Here is a 21146-nt window from a genome sequence, read left to right on the forward strand (position 1 = left end):
TCACGGCAGCGCCATTTCTCTTGGCACGTAGTGTCTCCAAAGCTGGTGTGACCCTGTGGACTGGGAAATGCTCCCTTCCTCTGGGACTGCAACAGCTCAGGCTAAAGGTACATCAGATAGTAGCTTCAGCAATCACCTATCAGTTGCTCTCAGGAGAAAGACACAACTGAGAGCTTCTCTGTTTTCTTTTAGGTGCTTGCTCAGGTGGCAAGCACTGGGGCAGTGACCCACTCTGACCCGGGGTCAGTGAGGAGCTGCCTCTGCCCAGTGCCGAGGGAGGCATGGTGGTGGCAGCATTGGATACCTGGCCAGCGTCGTGAGGGAGGAAGCCTGTGGGGCCCCTGCACCTCAGGATGTTGGGCACAGGGTCTCCTGCCCCGGAGAGGAGCAGCAGCAGTGGGCAGACAAGCGAGGCAGAGGCTGCAGGGCAGCTGTCCAACAACATCAGTGTCCGAGGCATCTCCTACACCGTCAGGTAGGGCCAGCGAGGATAGTAGGTGAGCCCCTCCCTTCCAGGAGCTGCTCTGACCCCCAGAGACCATGGGGAGAGGGACTGGGACTGGTTGGCTGTGGGTTTGACATCGGACCAGTAGAGGAAGGGTGTTTTTGGGCTGCCTCATGGTGCTGGTCTGCCTGTCACAGAGGTAGAGTACATGACTTGAGGGAGGCAAAACCAGTGTGTCCTCCAGAGAGTTTGCCAGGTCTCCTTCACATCACTGAAGGAGATGCTTTAGAGGAGATCTGCAGTGATTGTGCCCTTCCCTGCTGCCTTTCCTGCTGCTGCCAGGAGGGTGATATGAGGCCCCAAGAACACGTTCAGGTGGGTTAATGACTGGCAAACATCATCAACAAATAAAGCCTCAGTTCAAGTTTCCCCTTTAGGTTGTAGTATGAAAGCCTCCTAGCAATCACTTTGAGAAATCTGTTCAGACTTTGTTTCAGCTTCCAGATAACACTGAAGTTAAAAAGTTAATGCCTGGGGGTCATGAGGAGGGTGGGGGGAAAGAAAGAATTGTTTATTTTTTCAATATTTCAAAATCCTTGCGTGGTCCCATCCCACAAGCAAGTAGCTGCACACCACTTCCTTGCTTTACACTGGTTTTTTTTTTTGGAAGTTTCAGTATTTAGTTGCTCAATCATTTTCTGTTTGTTTTCCAAGTGAACATGTTGGCCCGTGGTGGAACCTTTCTCTATACCGTAAAAAATGGACCCGACAGATACTTAAGGATGTTTCGTTTCACATAGAGAGTGGCCAGATTATGGGGATTTTAGGAAATTCTGGTAAGTTGCTCCAGTACTTTAACAGAAATAAGATCACACTGAGATGCTTGAGCATGTCCAGAGAAGGGCGACGAGGCTGGGGAGAGGCCTTGAGCACAGCCCTACGAGGAGAGGCTGAGGGAGCTGGGATTGGTTAGCCTGGAGAAGAGGAGGCTCAGGGGTGACTTTATTGCTGTCTACAACTACCTGAGGGGTGGTTGTGGCCAGGAGGAGGTTGCTCTCTTCTCTCAGGTGGCCAGCACCAGAACGAGAGGACAAGCCTCAGGCTGTGCCAGGGGAGATTTAGGCTGGAGGTGAGGAGAAAGTTCTTCACTGAGAGAGTCATTGGACACTGGAATGGGCTGCCTGGGGAGGTGGTGGAGTCGCTGTCCCTGGGGCTGTTCAAGGCAGGACTGGACGTGGCACTTGGTGCCATGGTGTAGCCTTGAGCTCTGTGGTAAAGGGTTGGACTTGATGATCTGTGAGGTCTCTTCCAACCTTGGTGATACTGTGATACTGTGATACTGTGATCAGAATTGAAACTGGTGACTTCCACAGTTACATGAATGGGATCGAGGTCTGCATTTTAAAGAATGGAATTGCAGTTGATGTTAACCTCTGCTTTGCAAGACTTTGGTGTTCAGAGTTCAATATTGTGATGGTTTGGGGTGTTACCTGCCCCTCCACGCTTCAGAAGGTACCCAGACTAGTCTCAGCCTGCTCTGGGAATATAAAGGAAGCTATTTATTTACAGCTAGCACAATATACAAGCAGATATATACAGTTATATACAGAAATATACAAGGTAAAAGTAATACAGAAACACAACAGCCCTCCCAGAAACCTGAGTCCCCAGGAGGGGCTCTCAACCACCCCTGCACCTTCCCCCTGCCCCTCTCAACCTTACCCCAGTCCTAAGGAAGGATGGAGGTTCAGCCAAGAGGTTAAGAAGCAAAGGTGGGTGGAAGGTGAGGTTAGGGAGATGCAGCTCAGCCAGAGCCCAGCCAGAAAGTGAGACAAAAAATGGTGAGAGTGTTATCTAATGTTTACATTCTTGTTCAGCAAAACTCTGATGGAAGGAGACATCACCACTGTTTTCCTTTCACAGCCTATAATCTACTTTTTCTCACCAAAACATTCTAGCCTGCTTCAAACTAGCACAAATATTCAGTCATCTAACTAACAATTGTAACTTAAATAAAAAATAAGATAAACCCAAGTGTCCCACTGGGAAGTATTTGTACTAATTAAAAGCTAATTTACACATATTCTGGCTTTCCCATTTACCTTTCCTTAACTAGCTGCATTTTCAGGACCTATTATGTTAGTGTTATTGAGAATAACCCCACCTTTCTTCTTTTTATATGTCTCCATCCCAGTGAGGCTACTAGCTCTTGAAATCATAAAGTTAATCTCATCACAATTAATCTCTTTTGTTTGAAAGGATCTGGGAAAACAACACTTCTGGATGCAGTATCGGGAAGACTGGGACATAAAGAAAACCTCTTTGGTGAAGTGTATGTGAATGGGCGTCAGTTGAAGAGAGAACAGTTCAGAGATTGCTTCTCTTATGTGCCACAGGTTGATTTCTATATTTATTCTTGCGCACTGTGCTTCCTCTCATGTAAAGAAAACAAATCTGCTAGTGTAATAGAGTAGTGTGATCTGCTGTAGCTTTTGTGCAACATTTGGTACAAAGCAACTAATCAATTGTATCAACAAATGAAGGTAGTGCATGCAAAGGCAAGATCTCAATTCCTATAGTACTAACTGTGTCTTCCTCTTCACTCTTTTTTTTTCCTTCAGAGTGACACTTTGTTAAGCTTCCTCACCGTAGAAGAGTCTCTGACCTACACTGCTTTACTAACTCTTCAGAAATGCTCCAAGGACCTCATCAAAAAGAAGGTCTGTATTTTATCATCTTCCACCAGACAAGCAGATGTTGCATCATGTAATGCTTTCACCAGCAACACTTGCCATCCATAGCTGTGTTTTAAGTTTATAAGGTTTTGCAGTCTTCATTATGAAAATTGGAAGAAGTCCTCCTGCTGAGGAGGATGATGCAAGGTCTCTGGTGCTCCTCTACAAAAGGCTTGTGATGATGCCCCAGAGAATCACTGTTGTGCCCGGACAAAGCTCTCCTGCCCAAAGCTGCCAGCAGTTACTGCTGTAGGAGATGCTGCTGTTGGTATTGAAGCCAGTTCCCCTTCCCCAGCTGGTAAGCCCAATCCTCTGTGTACTGGCAATCCTCATGGAGAGCAGAGGAGTCTTTGAAACTACTCTGGATCCTGCTGGATGCCTCTGACTAATCAGAACAGCTTTGGAAAACACTGGTCTAATAAGCCCTCCACAAGCCACCTTCTGGATAAAAATAGATGTGTTTCAGCTCTAGTGAAATTCAGTCTTTCAGGCTTCTTTTGACAGAAAAGATTGGATATTTCTGACCAAAGGCTTTTGAAGTTGGTCCCTTCACCTACCTTCCACTTAGGATTTTACAATTCCTCAGAACTGATGTACCTTTATGCTGCCTTATTTTGGAAGACAAACCATGAATTGTGCTTCATGTGGTAACTTGTAGTCCCATTTCTGAACTCAATCTCGTATTATTAGCTGAAGCAAAAGTGCTACTAATTTCAGAATAGATGAAAACAACGTTTAAAAATAGTAGTTGAAGTAATGTATTGTAAGTGATCAAATAGAAGTGAGTGGATTCAATCAGCATCTTGGGAAAGTCAGAGATAAAAATAATGTCTTCTTTTTCCTTCGGTCTTGTTAAATACTCACACAAGTACCTGTGTTGGACTGTGCTTAGTCTTTCTAACAAGGGGACACAGTCTCAAGTTGTGCTGGGGGAAGTATAGGCTGGATATTAGGAGGAAGTTCTTCACAGAGAGAGTGATTGGCATTGGAATGGGCTGCCCAGGGAGGTGGTGGAGTCACCATCCCTGGAGGTGTTCAAGCAAAGCCTGGCTGAGGCACTTAGTGCCATGGTCTGGTTGACTGGCTAGGGCTGGGTGCTAGGTTGGACTGGATGATCTTGGAGGTCTCTTCCAACCTGCTTGATTCTATGATTCTGTGCTTCTAAATTGTAATTATATTTCAGGTGGATGCAGTTTTGGCTGAGCTGAGTCTCAGCCACATCGCCGGCAAAATAATTGGCAACCGTATTTTTGCTGGAATTTCTGGGGGCGAGCGGCGCCGCGTCTCGATTGCAGCCCAGCTCCTGCAAGACCCCAGTGAGTACTGCTGCACAGATTGTCCAAACCGGTGCCACTTCGTGCTCTGACCGTGGGCACCCATAGAGCACGTTGCAATACTAAAGCTTTTATGTTCTGCAATTCAGCAAAGGCTAGTCTAGTAATGGCAGAAAAGGATGAGTGGAGTCTCCTGTTAATCTATGAGCTGACCTTGTAAAGTGGTCAGTTTTAATGTCTTAGGGACTGAATGTAAGTTTAGCCTTGCATGTATCCATTCTAAGCCTATCTGGGCTTGACTGCCTTGTGTCTGCAGTGTTGGTTGTGGCACATTACTTACATTATATTTACTTTATTTCATGTCTATTTGGAGTGTATTAGAGACATACATATGCACTCACTGAGCTTTGTGTAGTGGAGTAGCTGCCTGTGAGTTATGTATGTATAAGCACCATGTACATCCAGAGCCAAAAAAATGAATGAAAACCAAAGCAGACTAACTAGAAGGATCAGCCATGAGAAACAGCACTGTAAATGTTGTCAGTTTGGAAACAGCAATAGAACAAGGGGACACAGTCTCAAGTTGTGCTGGGGTAGATATAGGCTGGATGTTAGGAGGAAGTTCTTCACAGAGAGAGTGATTTCCCATTGGAATGGGCTGCCCAGGGAGGTGATGGAGGCACTGTTCCTGGAGGTCTTCAAGAAAAGACTGTCTGAGGCACTTAGTGCCATGGTCTAGTTGACTGGATAGGGCTGGGTGCTAGGTTGGACTGGATGATCTTGGAGGTCTCTTCCAACCTGGTTGATTCTATGATTCTAAATGATTCGATTCTGGAGTCCCTGTAGGGGTGCAGAAGTGCCAGGACTGCGAACCAGGCTGGAAAGAGCATTTAAATAGCCAAGCAAGGTATATCACTGCTACTGCTCATTCCTGGAAAGTTGACTTGCTGTAGTACTGCTCAGTAAGCTCACTAAACTCTATAGTAAACACTATAATTCTGTGTAGGTAAACCTATAAAGAAAGCTCTCCTCCCCTCTTATCTTCATGAAGGTTGAGTTACCCTCTTCTGTGCTGTATCTCATCTATGTACAAATAATGAATCTAACTTTGACCCTTCAGTGTGCAATAAAACCATAAAGAAATGCACCAAAATCCTCTCACCTGTGGAATTATATATCCTGTAGTTTAACTTCTCTTTGTTCATAACAAATTCTGTGTATACATAGATTTAATTCAGATTATAACTTCTAGCTAATTATTTCATTCAGATTGCAACTTCTAGCTAATTGTTTACATTTGTACACATGCTGAAATTTGCCATCGCTGTTCTTAGAAACAGATGTATACATGAAGGCTAATTTGGAAAACTTCAAAATTCACCTTAACTCAGCAAGAAAGATTTCACTCTAATCCTGCAGCAGTGTTTTATGTCCTTAGTCCTAGTCATTGAAACCAAACTGGCGAAGCACTAAACCTGAAAGATCACATGGTGGCAATGTTAATGCATGTGCTGCTTTACATGTGGAACTTCACATGTAACTTCTCTACTATTTGCCAGTTGAGCCTCAAAGGCAAAATCTATGATACTTCCTCCCCATTTATGTGACATTTGATGTTGTTCCTTGTCATTTCACAGAGGTCATGCTACTTGACGAACCAACGACAGGGCTGGACTGCCTGACTGCGAATCATATTGTCTCACTTCTCTCAGATCTTGCACACAAAGACAGGATAGTGATCATTACAATCCATCAGCCTCGCTCAGAACTTTTCAGGGTAAATGAAATCTGTTCACTTTTTGGGTTTGTTGGGTTTTTATTTTGGAGGGGGGGTGTTGGTGGGTTGGTTGTTTGCTTTGTTCTGGTTTTTACCTTTTTCTTTTTTTTTTTTTTTTTTTTTTAGTACCTAGGGTTTTTTTTTTCAGGACAAGAGTTCAAGATCCAATACAGTTTCCTCCAAAAGCTCTCTTCCTTCCCTACTGCATAAACATAGGTTTGCCTTGAATGCTACAGCTCTGGCCTTCTACCAGCCACAGGGCGTTTTTGAACATATAATGCCCTGTGAAAATAGCATGCACACTGCCTGACTTTTGTGTTATGCAGCTACCTAAACCAAAAACACTGAGAGAAGCCATATGTGCAGGCACTGTAAAAAATAGCATTTTACATATTCATATTTCAGTAACAGTGGCAGCTTAAGAGAGATTAAGCCAAGACTTGGGGGGAAAGAATGAAAGCTTCTTTTTCTGTCTTTGTGTCAAGTGATGTTGGTACTCCTTGATCATGTGGCTGGGCAGGACTGCCTTGCAAGGCTTATGCTGCAGAGAGCATTTTTCCTTTCCTTTACTGTTTCACACATTGCTCTTCTGATACATCCATCACCCTCCACATGAATGCAAGGCTGACTGAATTCAGTGTAAGTGGTCATAAAGCCAGCAGGGAGTGAAAGTGCTTTTCTGGACTGAAAGCAGTCCTGGTGCCTTGGGAATGTGGATTGTTCATAGCTGGTGGAAACCCTGCATTGGCAAATGTTCACCCAAAGTGCAATGCTGTTGAACTCCTTAAGCACTTCAGGATGACTTTTTCCAACAATATGGAGATTTTACAGACTGGAGTTGCTAAATGCCAAAGGAGGTCAGCCAGTAAGTGAAGGAGCATTGGAAGTGAAGTCAGAAGACCACAGCTCCCATTTCTGTGTGTGGGTTGCCTCTGTAATGCTGCTGTTGCTGACAGTTTTGAGAACCACTAGTTTTAAGAGGTTAAAAAATTGTCATCTTGCATAACCACTGAGAAGACCAAAAGAAAGGACAAATTTTCTTTGAGTGAAACACACTAAGGAAGTTTGAATATGTCTAAACTATTTTTCCCTGATTTTATTACTTTTATTTTTATTACCAAGACAGCAACTGTACTCAAGAATTAATGCACTGCTCCTCAGTACATATTGCTAATATATTCATTTGCCTTCCCACAGTTATTTGACAAAATAGCCATCATGAGCTTTGGAGAAATGGTTTTCTGTGGGAACCCTATGGAAATGATCACATTCTTTAGTGACTGTGGCTATTCTTGTCCTGAGCAATCAAATCCTTTTGACTTCTATGGTAAGTTTGGCTAAGTTGTTTTGATAAAAATATGGGGTTCCTTCAGACAAACAAGTTGTTTTCTTCCCCAGATTGAAGGTTTTTCCAGAGATAGGAATGTCTTTGAATTCTTCCCCAACTCTGTAATTATTCTTAGCTTAGAGATGAAGCAAGGGGGGCTCAGGCCCCTGTAAAATCTCCACTGGCTCCATAGATTGGCAAAAGTTTACTGTAGGTCTGAAACACAGCAGAAAGGAGTAAACTTCTGATAAAAAAAGAATCTCAACTTCATGAAGCCTATGGATTCCTGATAGCATCTCCCTATGCCTGTCCACTGGATGCTGGAAAATCAATATGATCCCAGAACTGTGGAAAGTCCCATGCTATTATGGATTCTGTGATGCCAAGCAACTGAAAACAGTTGTTGCTTTGAGGAATAAGTATCAGATGATGAGGCATCAATTTTCAGAGTTTCAGAGGCTGAGTGTGATGGTTTGGGTGTTCCCTGCCCCCCCCACACACTTTGGATATCACCCAGACTAGACTCAGATGGCTCTGGAAATTTGAATGAAGCTTATATTTACAGCTAGCACAATATACAAGCAGATATTTACAGTATATACAGTTATAGACAGAAATATACAAGGTAAAAGGGAATACAGAAACACAACAGCCCTCCCAGAAACCTGAGCCCCCAGGAGGGGCTCCCAACTGCCCCTTCAGCTTCCCCTTACCCCTCTCAACCTTAGCCCAGTCCCAAGGAAGAATGGAGGTTCAGCCAGGGGGTTAGGAAGCAAAGTGGCTTAGTCAAAGAAGCGGCAGAGAGGGGTGAGGTTAGAGATGCAGCTCGGCCAGTTCCCCAGCAGACGTAGTGCCTTTATGTTTTGATTCTTCTTATATCTCTCAGCAAGCCTATGAGCAAAGTAGACATCAGCCTTGTTTTTCTTTCACAGCCTGCAATCTAGTTCTTCTCACCAAAACATTCTAGCTAGCCTCAAACTAGCACACTGAGGTTTCCAAGAGTCTGGGGAATTGCTAATACCAGTTTGAGCTACTGGAGTGGAACAAAGAGAAATGATCATCATAAGCTGTTAAGAGCAATGTTATACCAATCCAGGATGAAGGGGGAAAAAAAGGGTTAGGATGAGACTTTGGGAAGGAGCCTTGGTTTCACTGCAGGGCACATCTGCATATTTGAGCCAAGCAGATACACATTTGAAGACTACATGTTTGTGTGTGCATGTATATGTACACATACACATGCATGCCTGTCTTTCTGATTTTAAATCCAGCATGCAAGCTACTTTCTACCTGGGCATTAACCAGGGAATTTGACCAATCCAATAAGTTGCATTCAGAGGAGGCAGTGTTATCCTACTGTCTGGATGACATCCTAAACTCAGGAGAGAAAAGAGGAACACTGTTGACACAAAGCTGGAATGGGATGAAGCAGAATACTGGTGTGACAGCAAAGACAATTTTGCCTTCATGAATTTGAATAGTCTTGAAAAGCATAGAGATGATTTGAGACTTAGGCCCACTTTTAAAAAAGATTGGTGAAGAGAGTACTGCATTCTTCAAATGTCAGCCTTTGATTGTGATGAGAAAAGGAAAGAATACAGTTTAGAGCAAAGAATCAGCAGAATATTTAGTCTTTGGAAAATTGGTAGTTTATATTTTTTGGGTGATTTAATGCTGTGAATGAAGGGACATCATCTGATATCCTTTACACCAAGAGCAGAGGAAAATAGATCCTGTGTATTCAGCGGGGGTAGTATCATTGAAATGTACCTGTATTTAGGATGGGTGTATTTACAGAAGACTTCATTTTGCATCTGTTTACCATTAAAGACAATTCTGCTGAAATCCAGCTTTCAGAACACTAGGAAGTATTCATAAACCTAATTCAGGTTTTGAGGACAAATTAAGACTCTTGGACAAGGCTTTCTTTTCCTCTTGTTCAGTTTGTATTTTGAAGTTGAGAGTAGCACTGCAAAACTAAGGCAGACAGAAACTTTGGGAAGTTGGGGTTGCTGTGGCCCAAGTGCAGGACCTGGCATTTGACCTTGTCAAAACTCAAATTTGCCTGAAAACCTGAAAAATACATGCCCAGAACATCATCTCTTAATCCTCATCAGTGTCCTCCTTCAGCTGATGCTCTGTCTTGTTCTCAGCAGCAGTAGTGCTTCACTGGTGCCACAGCTCTCTGTGTAAGGAAAATGCTAAAGGTCTGACCATCACACCGCTCAGTGCCTGCATTCCCAGTCAAAGGACTCAAAATTCAGAGCTCTACAGAGGCCACAAACCCCAGAAATCTGTTGTGGCTGCACATCTATTCACTCGTGCTGCTTCTAACTGCAGTGAGGAATAAAAGCAACATTGAATACTTTTGGTGGACCTTTCCTTCATTACAGATTTCAGGCTATAGAGAAGGAAAGGGTAGCTGCGAGGAGGAAGAGATAGGAGGGCAAATTGATGTGTATATGTAGTGTAAATACTTTGTGAATTTACAGTGGATCTGACATCTGTGGACACCAGAAGCAAGGAACGTGAGCTTGAAACCTACAGTAGGGTTCAGGTAATTGTATCAGCCTACAAAAACTCAGAGATCTTTACCAAAGCACTGGCAGCCATTGAAAGAACAAAGTATATGAAAGAACTGCCACCAATACCATTCAAAAACAAAGACTCAACCAGTTCCTTTCTCAAATCCTGGATTCTCTTACGGTAAGACCTCTCTGTGTGTGTGTGTGTGTGTGTTCCTTTATGGAAAGGAAACTCTCTTTCCTCAGGCACTAAGCTTTTGGGATTTCCCCCCTCTATATAAATGCAATTTTTATTATTTTTTAATTATTTTTTTTGCTCTACCACTGTGTTTGTCCCTGTCTTTTGTAATACATGGCCTTTTTGTGGACACTGTCTGTAAGAGTTGCTCAGAGCTAAATATCCTACCGACATGGGATCAGTCGTAGCTAACGCCTGTTCCGTTATCATTTTATTTCATTACCAGGAGGACAACAAGAAACTTATCCAGAGATAAGTCGGGCATCACCATGCGTCTCCTCCAGAATTTGTTGTTTGGCTTGTTTGTAGCATTTTTCCTTCTTAGACTAAAGAGTGACTTGGTGAAAGGAGCTGTGCAGGACCGTGTGGGGCTTGTGTACCAGTGCGTGAGTGCCCCGCCCTACACAGGGATGCTCAATGCCATTGCGCTTTGTGAGTTTCTCTCCCCTGTTACGTGCAGCAGCAGCAGGAATCGCTGCTGCTATTTTGTAAACAAGAAAGAGTCTTTTTTGGAGATAATTATGTAAAGGTTCTTAACCTTTCGTTAGCTTGTCAGAGCTTATATAGAAACATGAATTTCAAAGGTGAAGCAACAGGAAGCTTGACAGCACAGAGAAAGATGAGCCCTTCAGAGGGGGTCCAGGTTCATTGCACTTAATGTATCCTGATCCTTGCCTCTCCCTTTGGCAGCTCACCTCTGTATGGAGGCTGTATTCTGAACTGTGCAAGAGCCCTTAACTTGCCTGCATGTAGTGTTATAAAGGCAGGACAAAGTCTGGGTCCGTAGTTAACATCTTAAGATCAAGATTAAAGATACAGAATGGATGGAACTACAGAACCTCTCTAGACAACAATTAGGCATAATTAATTTAAGATTATTACGTGAGGATGACTTTTTTCTCTTACAGCTGCCATACTAAGACCCAGAGTAGTTTCTATTTACAGCTCTAAAAACTATTCCGTGTAGGGAACATTGCTACCTCATCACCTTGAGATGAGAGCACCTCAAGAAATTATCCAGTAATGGCAGGTTTTTAATCTCTTCAATCTGCATCAGAAAAAAGAGAAAGCAACATGCTAGCTAGCACACTGCCCAGCTAGCCCTCTTGTATTAAGCTTCTGTTTGCAATCTGCAGGGAGCAGCATGTTTTTCATGTTTCTAGTGGGGGAGTGGAGGAAGCAATCAGATCGGGTTAGACAGAATGCTTCTGATACATTCTCAAAGTTGTCTCTGAACTTCAGCAACAAGTCTTGATTTCTTTACTGAATTGTGATTTAATTTATTTCTTATCTATTTAATCCAGTCCCACCTTTACGTGCCATCGGTGACCAAGAAAGTAAAGATGGCTTGTATAAGAAGTGGGAAATGCTTTTAGCATATATAGTACATTTCCTGCCCTTCAGCATCATCAGTGTGGCAATATTCAGCGTCTTTATATACTGGTAAGCACTTCCACCAGCTATTGGATTGTTACTTTCTTAACCAGTTTCGATTGCCTTGTCAGCATCGAGCCTCCTGGCCTGGCTTCCTGCTGTTGTGCCTCAGAATGGATGCAGGCAAATCTTAAGGAAACATAACGTATTTTTAGCCCTTGTCTTTCCGGTGGTGCAGGTAACTTGGTAACTTTTAATGAGGCATTTTGTTCTCTTTGTTCCCTTGTCTACCTGGGCTTTTATTTTTGCGAGCTGTCAGTGCTGCCTGCTTCAGGCAGTGCTCCTTCAGAAAGCTGTTTTTCAGGGACAAGCAGAAATTGCTCCTCCCAACAAGCATTTAGAGGATGCTCTGTGCTCACCAGAGCCCTTTTGTTTCTGCCCGCTACTGAGCTGGTTGTTGAGAAGGCAGCCACTTGGAAAGCACTTTCGCAGGGTCGTTGAGGGAAGGTTTGTGGACTTCCACTCTTTGTCAATCCTTAATGAGCAGGAAATTTGTATGGGTAGACTTTGCCCTTGTGCTTTGGTAGCTTCAAATACAATCAACAATAAGATAGGTGTCTCCGGTTAATGGGTAATATTTACAAATATCAGCCTCTGCATATCTGCTGCTCCTGGCTGTTTGGAAGCCGTAAGCAATGTGTCAGTGATTTCATAGTGCCCTTAGACCTCAGGGTAAGCAGTTTATGAAATTCTGAAGATTGTACCTGTGCAGAACTGAATTTAACTGCGTGGACATAACTTTTGTAGATCCTCTGGTAGGTGTTCTTAAGTGCCTCAGTTTGTATTTGTGAGGTCAGACAGTTTGGATCATACAGACTCAAAATCAGACCTGATCAGAAACAAGGCAGGTCCTGCCAAGAACAAATACAGAAACTTTTGCTGTCAAGTAAATGTGCTGTTTGTGCAGATTTTCCTAGCTAAAGATACCCCTGGGAAATGTTCTGGGAGACTCCATCGTCCTACCATTCTAAGTCTGTAATATTTTCTCTTTTGGCTCTTTTCCCCTACTGTTTCAACCTTCCTTCTCTTTCAGTTCCTATCCCGGATTTACCAGTCTGTAGCTACGTAGCTCTGTGTAAAAGAGTACCTCAAGGAAGTCGATAAGACTTTAAAAAGCTGTTTCTTCTGCACCAGTCTGTGGTTAAGGGTTGCTAAATACCTGCTAGGTCACTGCATACTTCAGGTGTAATGCTTGAAGAACCAATGTTCAGCCATCTATTCATAGTAGACACTATTTTGGCATTACAAAAAATGCTACAGGAAAGTCTATGAGAACATGAATATGTCTGTTTTAAGGCCAGGGGTATGTATAGAGGGCCTTGCATTGAGGAAAAAAAACAATATATTGAATACTGCTTCTTAGAAAAACAAAACATTCAGTCTGGAGCTGGTGTGAGGCTTCTGTGGTACAAGTGTTTTGGAAAAGGAGTGCTGCACTTTGGCCACAACAACCCCATGCAGAGATACAGGCTGGGGTCGGAGTGGCTGGAGAGCAGCCAGACAGAGAGGGATCTGGGGGTGCTGATTGATACCCGCCTGAACATGAGCCAGCAGTGTGCCCAGGTGGCCAAGAGAGCCAGTGGCATCCTGGCCTGCATCAGGAATGGTGTGGTCAGCAGGAGCAGGGAGCTCATTCTGCCCCTGTACTCTGCACTGGTTAGACCACACCTTGAGTCCTGTGTTCAGTTCTGGGCCCCCCAGTTTAGGAGGGACATTGAGATGCTTGAGCATGTCCAGAGAAGGGCGACGAGGCTGGTGAGAGGCCTTGAGCACAGCCCTACGAGGAGAGGCTGAGGGAGCTGGGATTGGTTAGCCTGGAGAAGAGGAGGCTCAGGGGTGACCTTATTGCTGTCTACAACTACCTGAGGGGTGGTTGTGGCCAGGAGGAGGTTGCTCTCTTCTCTCAGGTGGCCAGCACCAGAACGAGAGGACACAGCCTCAGGCTGTGCCAGGGGAGATTTAGGCTGGAGGTGAGGAGAAAGTTCTTCCCTGAGAGAGTCATTGGACACTGGAATGGGCTGCCCGGGGAGGTGGTGGAGTCGCCGTCCCTGGAGCTGTTCAAGGCAGGACTGGATGTGGCACTTGGTGCTATGGTCTAGCCTTGAGCTCTGTGGTAAAGGGTTGGACTTGATGATCTGTGAGGTCTCTTCCAACCTTGGTGATACTGTGATACTGTGAAAAGGTTTGCCCATATCTCATACATACTATAAGCCTGAAATAAGTTTGCCAAGCAATTGCTGGCCTTTCTTTTAAAACTTTTAGTACAACTTTGTGAGGCTTTTTGTCCCTTTGATTAGCTGGGGAAAAGCTGGGAATGGCAGGTTGTATGAGAGTGGAGGAGTAGGGAGGAAATGGTGTTTGGATGAATTACGCGGGTGGTGAATTCAATTGGCCCGATGATTAATGTCCACATTTGCACTCGTAGGATTGGAAGTGCAAAATTCCATCTCTTAATTGTCTACGTAAGGATGTTCTTTAAAAATGTGACCTACATGAATAACTGCCTGTGCACAAACCCTAAAAGGAGGCTGTTGCTTTGAAGGATTGTAAAAGCTGTGGTGGTCACCCTGAAGCTACACACATTTCTGCCATAGAATCATAGAATCAACCAGGTTGGAAGAGACCTCCAAGATCATCCAGTCCAACCTAGCACCCAGCCCTAGCCAGTCAACTAGACCATGGCACTAAGTGCCTCAGCCAGGCTTTTCTTGAACACCTCCAGGGACGGTGCCTCCACCACCTCCCTGGGCAGCCCATTCCAATGCCAATCACTCTCTCTGTGAAGAACTTCCTCCTAACATCCAGCCTAGACCTACCCCAGCACAACTTGAGACTGTGTCCCCTTGTTCTATTGCTGGTTGCCTGGGAGAAGAGGCCACCCCCCACCTGGCTACAATGTGCTTTCAGGTAGTTGTAGACAGTAATAAGATCACCCCTCAGCCTCCTCTTCTCCAGGCTAAACAACCCCAGCTCCCTCAGCCTCTCCTCATAGGGTTTGTGTTCCAGGCCCCTCACCAGCTTTGTTGCCCTTCTCTGGACATGCTCCAGCACCTCAACATCTCTCTTGAATTGAGGGGCCCAGAACTGGACACAGCCATGGTTGTGTCTTTACGTAAGCCTGCTCAATATAGATGGATAAAACCTGATACATCTGCACTTCTGCAGCAGGGCCAAGTGGATGTCCTTTACGTTAAGGCTCCGAAGAACATACTTAGGGTTAAGACATAAACTGTTCACTTAATGTGCAAAAAGTACATGAAAATAAGGAAACCCAAAAATCTACTTTCAAATTTAATATGCAAACACTAGTTTTTTAAACTTCTTTTGCTCTTTGTACAGGACTATAGGGTTGTATCCTGATGCTTCCAGATTTGGAATTTTCTTCGCTGTTGTCCTTGCGTCTCATATAATTGGTGAACTGCTAACACTTGTTATACTTGGAGTGGTTCAAAACCCAAATATAGTCCAAAGTGGAGTGGTGCTGCTTAATTCAGCGGGTGTGATTGGGGGAACAGGACTAGTAAGGTAGGAAAAAGAGTTTTATTTTCATTCTAGTGTTAATGTTGAAATAATTTACCTGTTGAAGAGTTTAATGAGCAGTCTGTATTGCAGAAGCACAGTAAGGCACAGGTAGCAATGGAAATGAAGTGCAGCTGTTATCCCTCAGAGGTAGAAATACATTATCACGTTAGACCTTGTACTAAACACACAAACCAGACAGCAATGTTAGATACCGACCAAGATACAGACTTCTTGACAATCAACTGAAGATAAAACTGAGAAATTAGTATCTGTCAGCTCAGCTGAATTCTCTCACTTATGCTGAATGCTTTTACTTATGTCCTCATTAACGTAACCTATAAAAAAGTTCCTTCAGCTTTTAGAAACTGCTGGAATCAGGCATTAAACACTGGGAATTATGTGGATTTAAAGAGAAAAAAAAACAGCTCTTCTCAGATATCTTATTGCTGTTATTCTTCAGTTCATAATTAATTTTTGAGACACTTTTCTACCTAAAAAAAGGAGTAAATGTGTGAAAATCATGATCCACTTGCCCTATTACTGGGCAAATAAATGTTTTTGCATTTTAATTGCAGGAACTTTTTTTCTCCTTGTATTTGTCAGTAATTTAATCACTGGTAAGAAACTTACAAATACATTATAGTAAAAACAAGATTTCTTGAGCTGTTAAATCAGTAGGATGCATTCACCTGAGACCTTTCCCATGAAAATGAAGCCTAAGAGATGATGGCAAGTTGTCCTCAAATAAAGCGTATGAGCCTTCAAAAAGTTGTTGGTGCTTTGTCTCTTCAAAGTAGATCTCAGCTAGTGCTTGCTTATCAAGTAAAACTCAGTTAGTATCTAATTATTTGATCCCTGTTTAACTTCAGGAAGATGTACATTTGTAGACACAATCATATGCCTTAATGGGAGCTGCTATGAACTGTTAGGGTTGCCTTTGTCTCTTCAAAGTAGATCTCAGCTAATGCTTGCTTATCAAGTAAAACTCAGTTAATATCTAATTATTTGGTCCCTGTTTAAGTTCAGGAAGTTGTACATTTGTAGACACAATCATAGTCTAATGCCTTAATGGGAACTGCTATAAACTGTTAGAGTGGTTTCTAAGCATTATTTGACAGTAGAGACACTGCTAATGAATATTGTGAATCTCTTTCGTTAATCTCCATCAGCAATGGAGGATGCTAAAAATAGCACTGGGACTTGGGTTGACAATTGTTTTGTTTGCTACATCATAACTTCATGCAGCATTTGGGGTGCAGAAATTGCCTGGTCTTGTTGAATAATGTTCTTTCACAAGTTTCATGCTCTTTGTCTTATTATTTTTGCTTTTTTTGTTTGTTTGTTTGTTTGTTTTGTAATTGATTCACTTCCTCCCCCAAATTGATATTCAGCCTTTTTGGCTTTACAGAATTATTTGTGACTATCCATAAACTGTGTCCTCATTTCTCACAAGGACGGACTTCATGTTTGAAAGGCTGACAGGTACAGCCAAAAATGGCATCTGTAACAGTCTATGACCAAAGAGTTTGTTCTAATTTGGGGGAGAACTGGCTCTTGGAATGTAACAAAAGTCAGCTTTAACCTCTCTGTTTCTTTAAGGACTCTGGAAGAAATGCCGACACCGTTTAAAATACTAAGTTATCTCACCTTCCAAAGATACAGCAGTGAAATCCTTATAGTCAATGAATTTTATGGCTTGAACTTCACATGTGGTAAGTGTTAAAAGAAAGGGCAACCTTTAAGCCAACTACAAATAATTTTAGTGAAATGTCAATGTTTACTTTCTTCCTACCTTCTATCAGCAAGATAGACAAATTCTGACTATGTTAAACATTTCTTTCAGCTTTGATCTTTCTCTTCTTCACTTCCTCTTTTATTCCCCTGTGGGGCAGTTTTGGAAGGTAAACTTTGTAGCCTGCTAAGAGCTTATCAGAGCAGTGTTATCCAGATCAATACAATTGCACAATGCAAGATCAAAGATCAGTGCAGTGAGCACCAACAGGTAACACCTGACCAGATGTTTTGTCTCTGGTGAGACCTCAGTTCACCTTTTTACCATAGCATATACTGAGCAGCTGGGATCTGTGAGGCAGAGCTTTGCTTGCTTGTAAGCAAGACCACCAGTAAAACATTAGAATCAATCAGGTTGGCTGGGTTAGTAGCTAACTCCATCAGTAAAGCTTACATCTTTGGACCTATTTTAGGCTTTGTAACCTGGTGTCTGTGCTCCTCTCCAAGCCTTTTTGTTCTTTATCCATTAAACTCTTCTGTCCCTCTTTATTACAGGTCAGTCTCCAGTTCTTGAATTCTAGAAGCACTGAACAGATGTAAACACTAAGTCTAGAACTTAGGGTGACTTGCTTTATGAGCAAGAACTCAGGGTGACTTGCTTTATGAGCATACACCACCTCACTCACCCCCCTGATAATGTGTCTGCAGAGTCATAAATCATCTTTTGTTTGGCATGAACAAAACAGAAAGCTCCTAGTGGCCAGATTCTTCTCTCCAAAAAATATGGTATAGAATCATAGAGTGGTTTAGGTTGGAAGGGACCTCAAAGATCATCCAGTTCCAACCCCCACCTCCACTAGAACAGGTCGCTCAACCTGACCTTGAACACCTCCAGGGAGGGAGAAGCCACCACCTCCCTGGGCAACCTGTGCCAGTGTCTCACCACCCTCACTGGAAAGAGCTTCAGCCTAACATCTAGTTTGAATCTCCCTTCTGCCAGTTCAAACGCATTACTCCTCATTCTGTCATTACAAGACCTTGTCAATAGTCCCTCCCCAGCCTTCCTGTAGCCCCCTTCAGATACTGGAAGGCCACTGCAAGGTCTCCTCAAAGCCGCCTCTTCTCCGGGCTGCAGAGCCCCAGCTCTCATAGTCTGTCCTCATAGCAGAGCTGCTGCAGCCCTCTGAGGTTCTTTGTGGCCTCCTCTGGACTCGCTCTACCAGTTCCACGTCCTTCTTGTGTTGGGGGCTCCAGAAACTACATTAACTGTACTAACACAGATGATTAACTGCAAAAACATATGGCTTGTCTATTCCTCCTCCAAAATAAGAAATACACTGCTGTGGTATAGTTCATTCAAACATTCAAGTAGTATTAGGATGAGGTATATAAAATATGCAGCACAGTAGGGGTTGGAAGGGAGCTCTGACAGTCCAGTCCAGCCCCCTGCTATCCATATGGGTGGGATATTTGAGTGGATGAGCTAGATATTGAAGCTGCTACCAAAATCAATTTTTCTTTTCACAGGTGAAGCCAATGGGTCCACTGCAACTAACCCTGCGTGTATTTTCTCTCATGGCATTCAGTTCATTGACAACAACTTTCCTGATGCACTGTCCTGGTTCACAATTGATTTCCTGATACTCTATGCTTTTCTACCAGGACTCATCATTATAGCAGTCCTGAGCTTCAAAATAAGAGAGAGAATTACTGACAGGCAATAAACATGTATCAGTTCTAACAATGTCTAATACCACACTTTTAGCTTTAATGTGGTTGAAGACTTCAGTTGTTGGATTTTAGACAGAACTGATATGATTACACACATAGAAGCATATTAATCTGCTCATGCCTATTTCTTACTGGATGTCGGTTTCCATCTTGAAAAACAATGCCCTTTTATGAGTGTGAATAGCTTCCTGCTATTGTTATTCCCATCCCACTCCACCAAAATCATCTACAGTATCCCACTTTCAAGGGCTTTCAAATCTTAATCTAGTAAACCTTGTTCCCAATTTTTAACAATGTAGCACTGGAGCTCTGTTTTTTAACCATTACCAATAAGCAGAGTGCTACTACAGCTGGTAAACCCCACTTCCAGAATTGTGTTTTAAGTCCTGTGATTTGTTTTGATACCATTCAAGGGATCTGTAGAAAGGGAACAAGCATATAAGTGTAAACAGAGATAGAATCAAGAAATCACTCCACTTTAATCTTCTGCACAATCTACAAAGAACGAGTACAGGATCTTAAAGCAGTATAGAAGTCACCCAACCTATTTTTGTCTTGTAAATGATGGTAAATTAGAGAAGACAGGTGTTTTATTTATATCTCTGCCTTCTTTTCATTATCAAGTTCTAAATCTCATTTTGGAAGCAGTTTGTGAATTACTAGAACAATGTTCTCTTTGTTAATAAAATGTCGATTTGTCTATTCAAAAACCAGCAAGGTTGTCTGCAAGTTCTTGGAAGTGGGCATCTTTGGAAAGTATTCTAATAGGCAAATACTCCCCAAGGAGTATAATTGATGCATTTCATACGTAGGTCTAAAAACTGAAAACCTGAATTCCTAAGTCTTGTAACCAAGTTTTCATGTTCAGTGGAGAAATTATTCATGGCAGAAGGATAACTAGACACTCCTTTCAGGAGGTAAGTACACTGCTACCTTGAAATTCCAATACAGTATAATTAGCTGTGCTCTCTTTACATATAATATTCTGAGATATGAATGTTAGATCAGAAAAGCTATGTTCAAAGTAACAAGTAACTTTAAAGAGATGGAAAGACAGCAGATTGGTTTGTCCTTTGCATTTTTACACATGTGTTGGGTTGTCCATCAGGGAACATTCTTACCATCTGCTCTGCCAAGTGACTGGTCAGACATTTACTCTCTGACAACTCTTACCTCGCAAGACAGACCCTTGGCTCTAAACTGCAGCTTGTCTTGTGTATCCTCAAAACACTCGGTCTATCTCCTATTAGTGAGGATATCCATGGGCAAAAAGCCTTATCTAGTTTAGGCTAGGATTTCACTAGCTTAGGCTGATTGTGAATCGATTATACTTCCAGCACTAACTACACATGTCAAATTAATTAGACTGACTGCCCAGCATTTGAATACCTGACAGAAATGTCCATCTTCTATATTATATGCAAAGTTACTACAACATTATACATTACAAGAAGTAATAACAGCATGAAGCTATGTGATACTGAAACAGATAAAGCAAGTTTCTGAATCCAGGTCAAAGGTGGGTTTAATTCCACTTATTCTGCCAGGCTTTGTGGCTCTATTCTGTTCTAATACATAAAATGATGATGCAAATACATGTTTAAACTTTGCTTCCGAATTATATATGCTAAGATCTAGGAAAAGATGCTGTGCTAGTTTGAAGCTAGCTAGAATGTTTTGGTGAAAAGAACAGGCTGTGAAAGGAAAACAAGGGTGATGGCTACTTTGCTCATAGGCTTGCTGAGATGTATAAGAACAAGAAATAAAAACATAGATAACCACTCTCACTTCTGCTGGGGAACTGGCTGAGCTGCATCTCTTCTAACCTCACCCTCCGTTTCTTTTCTAATCCACTTTGCTTCCTAACCCCCTGGCCGAACCTCCATTCTTCCTTGGGACTGGGGTAAGGTAGAGAGGGGTAGGGGGAAGGTGAAGGGGTGGTTGGGAGCCCCTCCTGGGGACTCAGGTTTCTGGGAGGGCTGTTCTCTTTCTGTATTCCCTTTTACCTTGTCTATTTCTGTCTGTAACTGTGTATACTGTAAATATCTGCTTGTACATTGTGCTAGCTGTAAATATAAGCTTCATTCAACTTCGAAAGCCAGATGAATCTAGTCTGGGTGACTTCTAAAGTGTGGGGGGACAGGGAACACCCAAACCATCACAGATGCCTAGCACACTTTCCTATGCAGTGTCATGACTGGAGTGTGAAAACTTGTTTGTAATTAAATAAAGGTTCAGGGCAGAAGCATTCAAAAAGAAACCAAATAACATGTTGTAAAAAAAAAGGAAGAAGTGACTAATGCCAGTCCTCATATTCAGACCCATCTCTGAATAATCTAGATTGCCTTTTCTCACACTATTAAACTTTGTATCAGTGCCAAGATATACTTAAATTTAGCCTGAAGGA

At 42.8% G+C, this 21146-nt stretch overlaps 1 protein-coding gene across 1 annotated transcript; it reads left to right on the forward strand.

The window, feature by feature from the left end:
* The first annotated feature begins 353 nt into the window (after positions 1–353).
* On the forward strand, positions 354–18733 carry ABCG5 (ATP binding cassette subfamily G member 5). The gene is made up of 13 exons (XM_064158400.1): positions 354–475; positions 1160–1281; positions 2705–2841; positions 3067–3165; positions 4364–4496; positions 6092–6231; positions 7429–7558; positions 10051–10264; positions 10548–10753; positions 11626–11764; positions 15095–15280; positions 16877–16995; positions 18542–18733. The coding sequence occupies exons 1-13, from the start codon at positions 354–356 to the stop codon at positions 18730–18732; spliced, it is 1938 nt and encodes a 645-aa protein (XP_064014470.1). The 3' UTR covers position 18733.
* The last annotated feature ends 2413 nt before the right edge of the window (positions 18734–21146 follow it).

The sequence above is a fragment of the Pogoniulus pusillus genome, chromosome 18, assembly GCF_015220805.1.
Source record: "Pogoniulus pusillus isolate bPogPus1 chromosome 18, bPogPus1.pri, whole genome shotgun sequence".
In the NCBI taxonomy this organism is placed as follows: domain Eukaryota; kingdom Metazoa; phylum Chordata; class Aves; order Piciformes; family Lybiidae; genus Pogoniulus; species Pogoniulus pusillus.